At 43.5% G+C, this 13,950-nt stretch overlaps 1 protein-coding gene across 3 annotated transcripts in view; it reads left to right on the top strand.

Moving 5' to 3' along the window:
• Tns3 (tensin 3) overlaps positions 1-13,950 on the top strand; it is a 266,434-nt gene that overhangs the window by 44,186 nt on the left and 208,298 nt on the right. For 2 of the 3 annotated variants that reach the window (XM_071614592.1, XM_027938365.2), the window contains exon 2: positions 9,660-9,771. Coding sequence is in view for 1 of the 3 variants with exons in the window: in XM_071614583.1 (XP_071470684.1) it covers positions 359-436; positions 9,660-9,771 (190 nt within the window). In the remaining 2 variants the exon portion in view is untranslated. Of the gene's footprint in view, positions 1-358; positions 437-9,659; positions 9,772-13,950 lie in introns of those variants that run through there. The other variant, XM_071614583.1, reaches the window with a different exon arrangement.

The raw sequence follows: 13,950 nt of genomic DNA, 5'->3' as shown, positions 1-13,950 counted from the left end.
TCTTCACCCACTTTTCCCGTGTCTGGCCGAGCAGCCTTCGCCTGGGCTCTCAAAGCTGCGGTCTGGGGCGGGGGAGGGAGGGCTAATTCGTGTCAGATGGAGGGACGCCGCGCGGGGCCCAGCGCTCTCTCCTGGCTTTTGTTCCCGGCGTCTGACTTCTGACGGGCAGAAGCGGCCGAGGAGGCGGTGCACGGCACCCACTGGCTGGCGGCCACCCAGAGCCCTTTCGGGTCTCGCGGGGTTGAGCATTTCCTGGGACTCCCGAACGCAGGGTGCCTCGGAGGCATCTTCTTCCCCGGACATCGGCGCTGGCAAGGGTCCTAACCCGGCGGGCTCTCCGCGGACCGTAGGGGCGGCCATGCGGCTGCGCGCCCTGACCCCCGGGCCGCCAGCTAGATTAGCGCGCGAGGTTGGGGTGCGTCGGCGCCGGGGCCAGGTGAGTGTGATGCAGACGTGGGGCTCCGGGTCAGGGCTGCGCAGGGTGCAGCCACCTTTCGGCCGGCACACATGTGGGCCATGAGGCTGTGCACGCGTGCTCGTGTGTGTGTGTGTGTGTGTGTGTGTGTGTGTGTGTGTGTTGATGTCTATACTTGTGTCCTTGTCAGTGCGCATTGATCTTGCTGTGCTTGCCTAGCATGGCTTATCCATGCAACCATGCCCGTGGGAAGTTTGCGCTGGACGAGGAGGGAGGGCCAATGGGGATTTGCCTGGTGGGGGGCCACCCTGGTGAGTTCCTATCAAGGTGGGATCCAGTTCGGGCTGCCTCTTGGAAACGTTTCCCTGGATTCTTTTCTCCGGAATGGAACTGGGACACTGGCCTTTGCGCAGACTCGCTGCTCCCCGCCTGATTTTTGCAAAGGTAAAGGAAGCTTTAAGCTTTGCGCTGATGTGTGGTGTGCACGGGGACGCAGGAGTAATACAAGTTTCCAGGTCTGCGTGGGTACCGCCGGTGCTCTGTGTCCATAGAACAGTTTTTGATGGCCTTTGAATTACATGGAGGGGGCCCGGTGGTTCTCCACTAGGTTCTGCAGCCCCTCCTCAAAGTCTAACAATCAGGCTTTTACTACGTTTGTTTTCCTGGAAACTTTGTAAGGTTCTGAGGAGTGAAAAGTTGTCAACGTGCCAGCTAGTTTACTTCATCGTACTTGCGCAGCATTCCGAGATTTTCAGTTTAGCAGCTAAACGTGGTTGCTCTGAAGTGTGGGAACAATGTGTGTCCTGTGCGTTCCTCCTGCCCTAGGTACTGGCCCCCTGTGGGATGAGAAAAGTCTCTGAGGTCAGCTCTGCGGATGTGGGGAGTGTTTATGTCTGTTTAATTTCAGAGTAAAGTTGAGCTGGGAATGTGCTTTTGATCCATCTCTACCTCCCTGGACTGCATGAAGGTTTCTCAGGTAGCCAAATGCCCACCTATATCTTCTTTCAATGGTGGGGCTGAAAGGAAAGTATGGCTGGAACTGTGGGGGCTGTAACCCTGTGCTATTGCTTGTGTAACTGTTTTTGCCAGGGCAACCTTTAGCTAAAAGAACATAGCAGAGAGGTCTTTGCATAATTTCGCATTTTGGCAGAGTGGAGCATGCGTGTGGAGCTCCTCCCTGCCCAATTTTGCAGATTTTTCTTTCTCAAAAGAGACTTTACCATCAAGACCAGCACTAATTACCGTGTCCCCCCTCAGGGAGTCCTTGTGGAACCAGCAGCCCTGTTGCTAGTCATCCAAAGTTTGGCTCCTAACAATTAAATGCAATTTAGATTCCTGAACTGAGCCTGCTAACTGCTTCAGCATTGCTGTGGCTTCTCCCCCCTCTGTGGGAGAAGTGAAAGCACAGTATCAGGTGAAGACAAGGGCAGTCTAATCCCGTCTAGTCTCTTTTCACAAGAGAGATGTTATGTACAGATGCGCGTGAGCAGATGTTATTACACTATCTTAAATGAACTCCTCGGGGGAACCAGCAATTGAAATAGTACCACAGTGCCTCTGCTGTTTGCTTCTTTGAGGTTTCTTGCTGTGGACCAGTGGGTGAGAAAGCCGCAGGCAAACAGTGCCTCTTTCTCCCTGCTTGGAATAAAGGTATTTGTAAGGAATAAAAGGTCACAGTATCCCTCCTTGGCCCACAGACTATGGCCAATTCATTTGGCCCACAAATATTAACTAAGGGTCCATGTTTCACTGTCTGCCAGCTGGGCAGACCCTGCAGAGAATAAATGGGAAAGATCCTAGGAAATTGCAATCTACAACAGGAGAGAAGTCATATAAACAAATAACTATAAGACGAAGGAGAGAATGTATTGCCAACTGGGGCAGTACTAAGAGGGACATGTTTATTATATACTTGAATGCAAGCTCCTGTCTGAAGGTGAAACTGGTCCAAGTACTCTGTCCCTCACCCACTGGCTGTGGGGTCAGGGTCTTGCATTACACCATCCTCCTTTGTAGGATGGTAATGATGGAAGTGCTCTGCTAGTATCATGAACTTCCTCATCAGAAACACCATTAACCTTTTGCAGGGCACTAGGTACAAGGCACCTGCTATCAAAAACTCAGTAAGACAGTCTCCTTTGAAACAGTCAGACACAAACATAGGAAGGAATACATAACAACAGTGCCTTAAATGGATATAAATTCTTAGAGTACAGTCTATTATATACAGTGATGGTTCTCTGTCTTGCCTACAGATTTGATTGCCTGGTGAACTTTGAAAAACATTCCAGTGTTCTGGTCCCCCAACCCGGTAACCTGATTTAATTGGTCTGGGGTAAAGCCTAGGGCAAACTGTTTCAAAAACCCTGCCCAAGTTATTCCTGTGCATTGATATGGTGTAACATTTGGTCATTTACAGTAGCTCTGTCAGGAAACAGGAGGGAGAAGTGATTCTTTCCATTTAAAGGAGGTAATGGCTTGCCCAGGGCCACTTGTATTGCAGGTGGCAGAGTCAATGCAAAGGCTTCTTCTGCTTGATTCAGGGCACTTTCCTTTCCCTTTTTTTTGAGTCTTGACTGGATGGACATAAACATAAGGAGAAGCATGATTAAGTGACAAGACTGCTGAGGAAACTGAAGTGGTCAGCAATGACTTGGAGGAGGCTGAGTCTAGAAATGGATACCATAGAAAAGAACGAGTTACTAGACAGCTTGAATTGCAGGGAAAGACAGGGATGATCCCAGGGCATGCTTTGAAGTCAGATGCCACCTTGGAATCCATCTTTTGACAAACCCACTCCTTTGGTGTGGGCTTATGGAGTTCTCTGTGGAGAAGGATTCTGGAGCCATCTGGGGATTGTAACTCTGATTGATTAGTTATGCCTGCCATAGGTGAAGGCCTAAAGAGTTGTGGTCTGTGTGGTGAGTATGTGCTTTCTCTTTGAGAGAGTAATTGGTTCTCAGGGGAGACTTTGTTCTGTTGAAAATCAAAATCTAAGGTATTCATTGGGTTTGCTAGTTTTGTAGGACCCCAAGAGCACATTTTAATTGAAATTAAAATTAGCATTTTAAAACTGAAGATAAATTTTGAAAATATATCAAATTGTACACTTAAATGGGTGCATTTTTTTTTTTTTTTTTTGGTACTAGGGAGTGAGCCCAAGGATGCTTAACCACTGAACCACATCCCCAGCACTTTTTATGTTTTATTTAGAGACAGGGTCTCATTAAATTGCTTAGGGTCTCCTCAAATTGCTGAGGCTGTCTTTGAACCTGTGATCCTCCTGCCTCACCCTCCAGAGCTTCTGGGATTATAGGCCTGTGCCACCATGCCTGGGTCCTGTGCAGTCTTTATAGCTGTTTTGGAAATTCTAAGTGCTTTGCATTTATACATGTATTTTATAGTTTGCCTTTTTTGTTGTTGTTTTTAAAGCTGCTGGGATTTTTGTTGAGATTGTGTGGAATCTATAGATTGTTGGGGGAGAATTGCATCTTAATTATTGAATCTTAACAATCTACAAACATGATGTAAAATCTCAAATTATTTAACAGTGTTTTGTAGTTTTTAGTTTATAGGTCTTTCATATCTTTTGTAAGATTTATTCCTATATTAAATATTTTTTATACTATCATAAATGTTAATTTTTTTCCCGTACTGAGGATTGAATCCAGGGGCACTCTACCACTGAAATACACCCTCAGCTTGTTTTTATTTTGAGATAGGGCTTCACTGAGTTGCTGAGGGTCTCACTAAGTTGCTGAGGCTGACCTTAAACTTGCCATCTCCTGCTTCAGACTCCTAAATTGCTGGGATTATAGGCGGTGCCACTGCCTTGTTTGAAAGTGCCTCTTTATTTGCAAATAAAGTCATGCTGAAGATCAGGATTTTGACTTCTAAATTTTGGGGAGGGCACAGTTCAGTTCAAAACAAGGAGTTGTGAAATTTTGACTGTATTTAGACATTTGTCTATTTCTCTTTGCAGTCCTCTCAGTCTTTCTTTTTTCAATCATTTTTCTGAAGTTTTGTTATTAGGTAGTTACATGTAAAAAGGATTGTTTAATCATTAAAAAATGACTTTGTCTTTGGTATCTTTGAACATTAATATGGCCACCCCAAATTTTCTTTGATAAATATTAGAAGTGTATATTTTTTGTTATATTTTTTTTTTTTTAAATTAGTCCTTCACTTATTTAATTTTTTTTTTAATTATCTAGTTCTAGATGAACACCCAGTATCTTTATTTATTTTTATATATTTTTTTATCTTATTTTTATGTGCTGCTGAGGATCGAACCCAGTGCCTCACACATGTGAGGCAAGAGCTCCAGCTCCAGCCCCAGTACCTCACTTATAACTGAGATACTTACACTGTTTATACACATATGATTAGCAGTATGATGAGGTTTAAATATGTCATCATATATAATATTGCAAGGACATATTTAAGCCTATTAATAATCACATGTGTACACGATACCTGGCTTCCCTCTGGTTGATTTCTTGTTTTCTATTTCTCCTACATTTTCTTTGTTGTTTTCCTCTTCTTTGGTGGTGGTAGTGGGGGGGCATTTTTAGATGACTTAAATTATCTTAAGATTTCATTTTATTTCCTTTGTTGGCTTCTTACCAGCAATTCACTATTTTGGAGTATGCCTTTGGGTTTATAGTATACCTCTCTAACTTATCATAGTCTGCTTTCAAGTGATATTGTATCACTTCATCCGTGCTATGAGAGTTAAATATCACATTGCATTCTATTTTTATTTAAACTTTTGTCAATGTTTTAGTGATCCTTCAATAATAAGAAATAAATCTTACATATTTACCCATGTGCTTACTCTTTCTCGCTCTCTTTGTTCTTTTATGTAAAGTTGTATTTCCATCTATCATTTTCTTTTCGCCAAAGGATTATCTTTAACGTGTCTTATATGTCAGCTAATGATAAATTCTTTCAACTTTTCAGTTTTTGAATATATTAATAAGTTTATTTTATTCTCTTTCATTTTTGGAAGACATTTTTTGCTGGGCACAAAGTTCTAGATTTTCAAGACTTCTTTACTATTTTCCACCATCTTGCTTTTTTTTTTTTTTTTGTAATGGGGATTTAAACCAAGGGTACTTTATCACTGAGCTATATCCCTAGCCCTTTTTATTTTTTGTTTTGTTTTTAATAGAGAAGTTCACTAAGTTGCTTAGGCTTTGCTAAGTTGCTAAGGCTGGCCTCAAACTTGCAGCCCTCCTGTCTCAGACTCCCAAATTGCTGGGATTACAGGAATGCACCACCATGCCTGGCTGACTTCTCACTTGTATTGCTTACTTTTTAAAATGAGAAGTCATCAGTTATTCTAATGCTTGGTCCCCTGCATATCATGTATCTTTGTGTCTTCTTCTTTCCTCTTGTTACCATTTCCCCCCATACTATATATATAGGTTGAACCCAGAATTGCACACATTCTAGCTGGGTGCAGTGGCACATGCCTGTGATCCCAGCAACTCAGAAGTCAGGGGCAGGAAGATTGCAAATTCAAGGCCAGTCTCTATAAATTAGTGAGACCCTGTATCAAAAAAAAAAAAAAAAAAAAAAAAGTCTGTGGGTATAGCTCAGTGGTAGGAGAAAAAAAAAAAAAAAAAAGAAAGACCTCACACAATTTAGGTAAGTACTCTAGATCCCCTTTTTAAAAATTTCAGTTTTGAGACAGGTCTTGCTAAGTTGTCCAGGCTGGCCTTGAACTTGCCCTCCTCCTGCCTCAGCCTCCCAAGTAGGTAGGATTGTATGTGTACACCACCATGCCTAGCTTCCCTCAGGTTGCTCTCCTAATTGTTGGGTTTGAGCAATTTGATTATCAGGTGTGTTGGGGTAATTTCTGTCGCCTTTTTTGTATGAGGGATTTGTTGTTTCTTGACCGTCTGGGTTTATAGTTTTCATCTTAGTTTGGAAAAATTTCAGCCATTATTTATTCAAATAGACTTTTCTGCTCTTTCCTTCAGGGATTTCAATTATGGGTGTATTCTGCTATTAAAACTCTCCCATAGATATAATTAGCAAATAAAAATTTGCATGTATTTAAGCTGAAAAACAATAATAACAAAACTCTGCCACAGCTTCGAATGCTCACTTTTTTGTTTATCTAGGTCGAATATATCTCTTTTGCTTTATTTTGGGAGGTTTTTATTGTGATGTCTTCCATCCATTTGGTTTTTGCAGTGCCTGTTTGGCCACTAATCACATCCAGTATATTTTTCACCTCAGAGTTTTCTGTGTTTCTTCTGTGGATGTTTGACTTGGGTCTTTTTATATTTTCTAAGTCTCCACTTTTTGAACACTTACAGTGCAGTTATAGTAACTCTTTTAAGATTCTTGTTTGCTATTTTTAACATCCTTTCTAGGTTAGTTTTGATTAATTATTCTCATTATAAGTTATATTTTCTCACCTCATCTCAAAAGTCTGATAACTTTTTTTTCCAAGTTTTTAGTTGTAGGTGAATACAATGTCTTTATTTTATTTGGTAATTTTAAAAAAAATATATATTTTGTTTTTTTAGTTGTACTTGGATACAATACCTTTATTTTATTTTTGTGTGGTGCTGAGGACAGAGCCAAGTGCCTCTCACATGCTAGGCTCTATCATTGAGCTAACACCCAGCCCAAAAGTCCTGTAACTTTTGACTGGCTACCAGAGATTGTCACTGTTACTTTAGATGCTGGAAAATTTTGTATTCCTATAAGTATTCTTGAGCTTTGTCCTGGAATGTAATTAAGTTACTTGGAAACGGTTTGATCCTTTCTGGGTAGTGCTTTTTTTTTTCAGAGCAGTGTTGAGTCTAGAGCGAACTCTTCCCCATGAGTAAGATAAAATCCTCCTGTTTTCTATCACTATGAATTTTGAGGTTTCCCAGTTGGGCTGTGGAAGCAGGTACTATTCCCTTTTCCGTGTGAGCATTGGATACTATTTCCTCTAATCCTATTTAGTAGTTCTTTCCCCAGCTTTGGATAGCTTACACACACACAGAGACACACTCACACACACAATTGTCAGTACCCAGGTGAATGTTTGAGGGAAACCTTATGCAGGGCTTAGGAGTTCTGAGCAGCTCTCTGTTCCATGGTACTCTCTCTCGCAAATTCTTGCTGCTTTGCTCAACCCAGGTAGTACACTGGGCTCAGTCTATTTCCTCCTTTTCTTCTCTACAGCCCGGAAAATCTTTTGAAGGCAGGTATCTGGGGGTAACCTTGGAATTTATCTTATTTTCTCTTCTCCTGGAGCTGCAGTCCTATAATGCCTAACAATGAAGATGCATTCTGGAAAATATACCACATCATTAGTCCATGTCATGATTGTGCCAAAATCATAGAGTGTAGTTACATAAACTAAGATGGTTACAGTATCACTGGATAATGGGAATTTCCCAAGTTCATTATAGTCTTATGGGACCAGTGTCATATATGAGGTGTGTATTGACCAAGGCCTTCTTATCACTCTTCCATTTTTCTGACACAGTGTCTAAAAGCAATTGTTTTGGATGTTTGATTTGTTTTTTTTACTATTTCAGATGTGAGGATAAATCTAGTTCCTGGTACTATATCTGAATCAGAAGTTGAAGGTTCTACAGATTTAAAAACAATAAAAAAATGTGATTATATGTGGTTTTTTTTTTAAACAGTTTATTTTTATTTATATATTTTTTTTATGTGATGCTGAGGATTGAACCCAGTGCCTCATGCACTGAGTTACAATCCCAGTCCCCGCTATTATGTTTTAACCTCATCTTCCAAACCATATTGCCAACCTCTTTCTAGGATGTCTTTTTTAAATATAGCCCTTCGTAGAGATCTTTACACAGTAAAATGCCAAACTTTCAAGCACACAGGTTAAGGACTGTCATTGTGGGTTCCCTGTGTGACCACCATCCAGAGCATGAGGCAGTACCTCTTCCACCCAGAAAGTTTTCTCACGCCCTCTGTAGTCCACACCCCCCCCCCCACCAGCTGACTGTTATTACTTCTGTTAACATAGACAAGTTGGCCTGTTCATGAACATTCTATAAGTAAACTGCTCTTCGTGGGTTCCTGCATGTTTGAGTTAGCATAATGCTTTTGATGTTCAGCTGTGTTGTTATATGTATAAATAATTAGTGCTTAAGTATTCCTGAATAGTATTCTGCCATATGAATATGCTATAGTTCCCTCCTGCCCCCTGTTCACCTTATGGTGTACATTTGGTTTATTTCCTATTTGTGGTGCTTTTAAATAAGGCTGTCATGACCATTCTTGTACAGATCTTTTTTGAACATAGGCACTTAGATCTTTTTAGTGTACATAAGAGTGGATCATAGGGCAGGTATATGTTTGGTTATAAGACATTGTCAAACTCTTTTCCAAAGTTATTGTATCATTTGTTTCATGTTCTCAGTAACATTTTATTTTCATAGCAAATTTTAATTATTCTGGTCGGGGAGTAATGGCCTCAATGGGTGTGTATTGTCTAATAGCCTTAGATATATTAATACTGACAGAATGCACTATCACACATCAGCAGCTAGGTGTAGGATGACATTTGGTTACTACAGTAAACTAAATTCTTCTAAGTTCATCAGCTATAGCTATGAGCCTTGACACAAATATAATTTGGTGGGTGAATAGCTAATTTCCTCCTAGTACTATTTCTTGTAACCATGTTAAGGAGGAAGCAAATACATGTCACAAGCTGGTCTTACAATGGTCTCTTCTGCAGAAGAGCAAGCACATTGGCCCAGAGAGGCTCAGACACTTCACTGGTGGTGATTTTGTGGCACCTTTTGAATGCCTTTGAGGGGAAAACAGTCATTTTCCCCTTCACATCTTTGTACTATTTGCTAATCATTTCTTTCAGAAGAAAGAGACTCTGGGAGTGTGTATGAATTACTTTGTCACAGAAGTAGATGACATCAGCCTCCAGTCTGGAAGGGAACAGATTGATAAATGTTGGTTCATGTCATGCTCTGGCCACCCCCATGCAGGGATGTGCACGTTGGATGAGAGAATTGCTGTCTGTGACTCTGGGATCCAGAACGCTGACCCACCCCGTGTCCTTGCCTTGGGAATTTTAGCATTGCTGAGATGCTTTCTTGTTCTTTGTTTGCTTGGTAAAGTCCCTGTTTTAGCTCTTTACAAACTCAACTAGATTTATTATCTCCTGAGAAGGAAAAGGAAAGAAGAAACAAACCATGAGTTGAAGTGCTGACAGTTTCTTCCTTTACTTTTTCAGCCAGAAGAATTTACCACGAGTCTGCACAGTTTTAAGAAAAAGGCTTTTAAAAAACCCAAAGCCTGTGGAGTTTGCAAACAAATCATTGATGGTCAAGGGCTTTCATGCCGAGGTAAGTACATGCTGATGATTCACTCACTGATTGAACTGGAGCAAACGGACATAGCGAAATAAAACCGTTCTTACTGGAGTTTCCAAAATTAAACCATGGACTCTCCCTTTGTGGCCTATGTTCACCCTCCACCTGTAGTTGGTAGAGACCTATCATATTTACGCAGATATGTGCTCATGAGGAGGTTTTCCCAGAAAGAGAATTTACTCCCATGGGATAGGAGACATTGATAACTCACGATCTACTCTCTGGTCTCTTCTGTAGTCTGTAGCTCTCTCTATTCAATTTGACTTTCAGACCTCCCATTTTTTTGTACTAGGGATTGAACCCAGGGGTACTAGCTACTGAGCCACATCCCCAGCCCTTTTTAGTTTTTATTTTGAAATTGAGTCTTGCTAAGTTGCTGAGGCTGGCCTCAAACTAGCAATCCTCCTGCCTCAGTCTTCCAAGTTGCTGGGATTATAGGTGTGTGCCACCATTCCCAGCGACTTTCAGATTTCTTACCAAAGTTTGCAAATGAAGTTTATCTATTCTTTAAAGTTTGGGTTTATTGTGGTGTGGACCCTTGCAGGCTCTTTTACAAGTCATTGGTCCTGTCTCTAAATAGCCACCAGCTTGGCTACTTGATCCCTGAACATCATGCAGTTAATGGAATTGACTAATTCTTTAATTAATCTGTGTAATGGATGTGTGGTTGGGTGGGTTAGTAGGGGTGCGTCAAACAGTGGAGACTTGGCCTTTGAAGAGTGTGTACCGTCTACTCTTAGGTATTACATTTTCTGTGGGTTTGGGGGATTTCTTTTCTGGAAAATTTGTTGAGTGTCGGCTAGTGGGCTTCTGTGGTGTTGGACCTCCTTGATTCTTTCCTCCCTGCGGCCACCAAGTTGAGGGTCCCTACAGCAGTCAGTGGTTGGTGCTCCTGTCTGAACTCTGCTATGTCAATCAGTGTGGAAGAGTGGGCTCAGTGGGCTCAGGGACCACTGCCTCCTCTCCCTCCCTGCACTGCTTCCCGGTGGCTCCCATCCCTCAGGCCTGTCAGGTGCTACCTTCCTACTTGAGTCCTTCAGGTTTGGAGCACTCACCCCCCCCCCCCCCCCGCCCCCGCCCCCTTCTGCTCTGATGCAGCTCTTGAGATCCTGCAAGGCACTTGGCCAGACATGTCCCCAACCTGCAAAAGAGGCTGACTCTGAGATTGACTTTCCTCATCTGTGGCACTGACGAAGCCCACCCAGGGGTGGACAAACCTTCCCTACATGGGCGGGGCCTCCTCTAGGGACTGATTGCAGAGCAGTGGTTATGGGCAGCCACAGAGCATGCCTGTGCAGTGCTGACTGGCTGTCCTGCCCCCAGGCCTAGAGGAAAGAATGAGCCAAGGAGTGGGTAGCCTTGAGAAGGACGTGACAGAGGTGACCTTGTGTGGAGGGCAACCTCACTGTCCTTTGTGACTGTGACCTCCCTCTGGAGCACCCTGGGGGTTGAATCCAATCAGAAGTCAGAGGCCAGGGAGGCATCTGAGGAATTTTCTGCCTCTGGGCAGAGAACAGGGTTTACAGTCTACTCCAGGCCAGCTGGTGCGACATGGGGGTGATCCATGACTTTCTGGCCTGTGTCTGCATGGAGTGCTGCACTCCATGATATCCTGGTTGCTCTGAGAACTGTGGCCTGTCACTGGCAATTCCTGTGCACAGCTTGTTCAGTGTAGGAGGGTCACATCAGCCATAGCACAGTGGCCCTTTCTGTGTATACATGTATGGTGATGAGAAATGGTACCCTTGCCCTCAGAGTAGCACCCCTCTCCGTCAGGCTTGCCCCAGAGTGACTGTGAGTGAAGACAGCAGTGCCTGTGTGTCTGCCCTCTGGGGTCGGTAGGGGCCCTGCACCCCTCCAGAAATACAGCGGGGTTAGGGGCCCTTGAAGTCTTTCTATATTGTGAATCTCATTCTCATAGAAATAGTCTTATTTTAAAATTTGGATCCCCAAATATGACTCTTTGGTATGAGAATAAGGTCAAGGAGCATCATGGTTGATTGAACCATGATGCTGTGGCAGAGGCTCACATTCAAGGGGTCCCCTGAATCAGAATTTACATGCTCTGTGCAGTGTGGGGACAGGTATAATTGAGGAGCAAAGACTGAGTTCAGACAGCCGAACCGTGCACTTCTCCTAACCCCCACATGGGCAAAGTCTGCTCCTACTCAGAGGCTAAGGTGTTGGGTCCAGTATAACACTTTTACCCTGAGGTTATTTTAAGGGCTATATGAGATGGTCAGAAGGCCTGCAGGCAGCTTTGTGGCAATCAGTTTATTATTCCTACTGAATGTCCACAGTGAAAAATCCATGATGGTTCCATATGTCTGATACCCACAGATCCTTAAGAAGGAAGAGGCCCATATTCTGGAAGATAAGAGGATCTCTTCCCTGCCTCCAGACTCCCAGCCTGAAGGAAATTCCAATGCAAGGGGGAGGCAGATGGCACTAGGGAGGAATCTGCAGTGGTGGGAGCTGTTGGAAGCAAACCCATTCTGATTTCTGGGGAAAAGAGATGCCACAGCAAGAATGGTTTACAGCACAGTGTGTGTTGTGGCCCAGGGTTCACATGCACTGAGGGGACTTGGAAGCTTCTTGTGTTCTAGAAATGTCTGCGATCTTCTCTCCTTGGGATAGTTTTATAGGCCTTTCCCTTATTATGGACCTTAAAATTATGTTATGAGAATACTCAATGGATTCTCATAAGGTAAGGTCAGAATATTTGTGTTCCTTGGGCTGGGGTTGTGGCTCAGTGGTAGTTTGCTCACCTAGCACATGTGAGGCCCTGGGTTCAATCCTCAGCACCACATAAAAATAAAATAAAGATATTGTGTCCATCAGCTAAAAAAAAAAAAAAGAATATTTGTGTTCCTTTTATTGACCCCAGTTGTTGTGACAGTATTTGAAGGTGGGTCCTTTGGGAAGTGATTAGGTCATGAGGGTGGAGCCTTCACAAATGGGATTAGTGCCCTTTTAGCAAAGAGACCACAGAGAGCTGCCTCACCCCATCCCCCATGTGAGGACAAAGCCAGAAGCACCATCTATGGACCAGAGGTGGGCCCTCACCAGGTACAGAATCTGCCTTGACCTCGAACCTTTAGCTTCTGGAACTCCAGAAATAGATTGCTACCATTTCTAAGCCACTCAGGCTACTACTACTATTATTATTATTATTATTATTATTATTATTATTATTATTATTATTGTAGCAGCTTTACTGCTTGCATTACCTCAGAATATAACTCTAAGAAGTATGTTAACAAATAATGGCTACTCTTTTTTGGAAAGCTTCAGGATTCTGTGTTCTAGGAATCTTTCGGACATGGACATGATCTTTCTCATTAAATTCAGTTACCGTGTGCGCCAGCTTCTGTGAATTGTTCAGGGGTGATCATGGACCTGCCTCACAGAGATGCCATCCTCTGTTCTAGGTGGACAGAAAAAGTCATGCAGGCTGAGTTGTCCGAGCACCCATGGTCAGAGCTGTGGGAATAGCTCAGGAAGTTCCATGGAAAAAGTGATGCCAGTTAGGTGGGTGTGGGAGGCCAGGTAGGACTTCTTGCCTATGCAGAGAGGTGTGGCTCAGAGGCAGCTGGCCCCAGATGAGTTAGGGGACACCCTGGGTTTTGACTGTGCCTACACATGGAAGGGAGCCTTGTGCAGATAGAGACTTTGGGCTTTTACATGGTGCCAGGGTATAAGGGCTGGAGTCTTCTGAGGTGATGCAAGCAGTAAAGCTGAGGTCGTGCTTACCTCTGAGAAAGCAGGGGATCCAACATCACTGCCTTGGCTCAGAGGTGTAGGCGTCCATCCCTCATAGTACCCGTAACTCGGATCTGCCACTCTTAACAGGCTGCAAACAGAATCTCGGTTCTTCAGGAAGGTGCCTCACTGCCCCGTGGTTTTTCCTCCCAACCCTTGCCCTTTTCCCTCCATAACTGCAAACCATCAGTTAGTAGTGGTGGGTGCTTTGTTGGATTGGCAGTGGTCCCTGCCTCAGCAGGAAGCCCAGGAGGCCTGAGTGGACAGCTCTGCTTCATGGATCAGAGGTCCCAGTCCCTGCCACCAAGGTACTGGGGCAGCAAGAGAAAGAGGAGTTGTGCATGGTCTAAGCCGCATGGGCACAGGGCAGTGTGCCATCCAGGACTGTGA

Source organism: Marmota flaviventris, chromosome 1, assembly GCF_047511675.1.
Source record: "Marmota flaviventris isolate mMarFla1 chromosome 1, mMarFla1.hap1, whole genome shotgun sequence".
NCBI classification, from domain to species: domain Eukaryota; kingdom Metazoa; phylum Chordata; class Mammalia; order Rodentia; family Sciuridae; genus Marmota; species Marmota flaviventris.
Note: the sequence above shows the minus strand (reverse complement) of the source record. Positions and strands in the feature narration are given on the sequence as shown.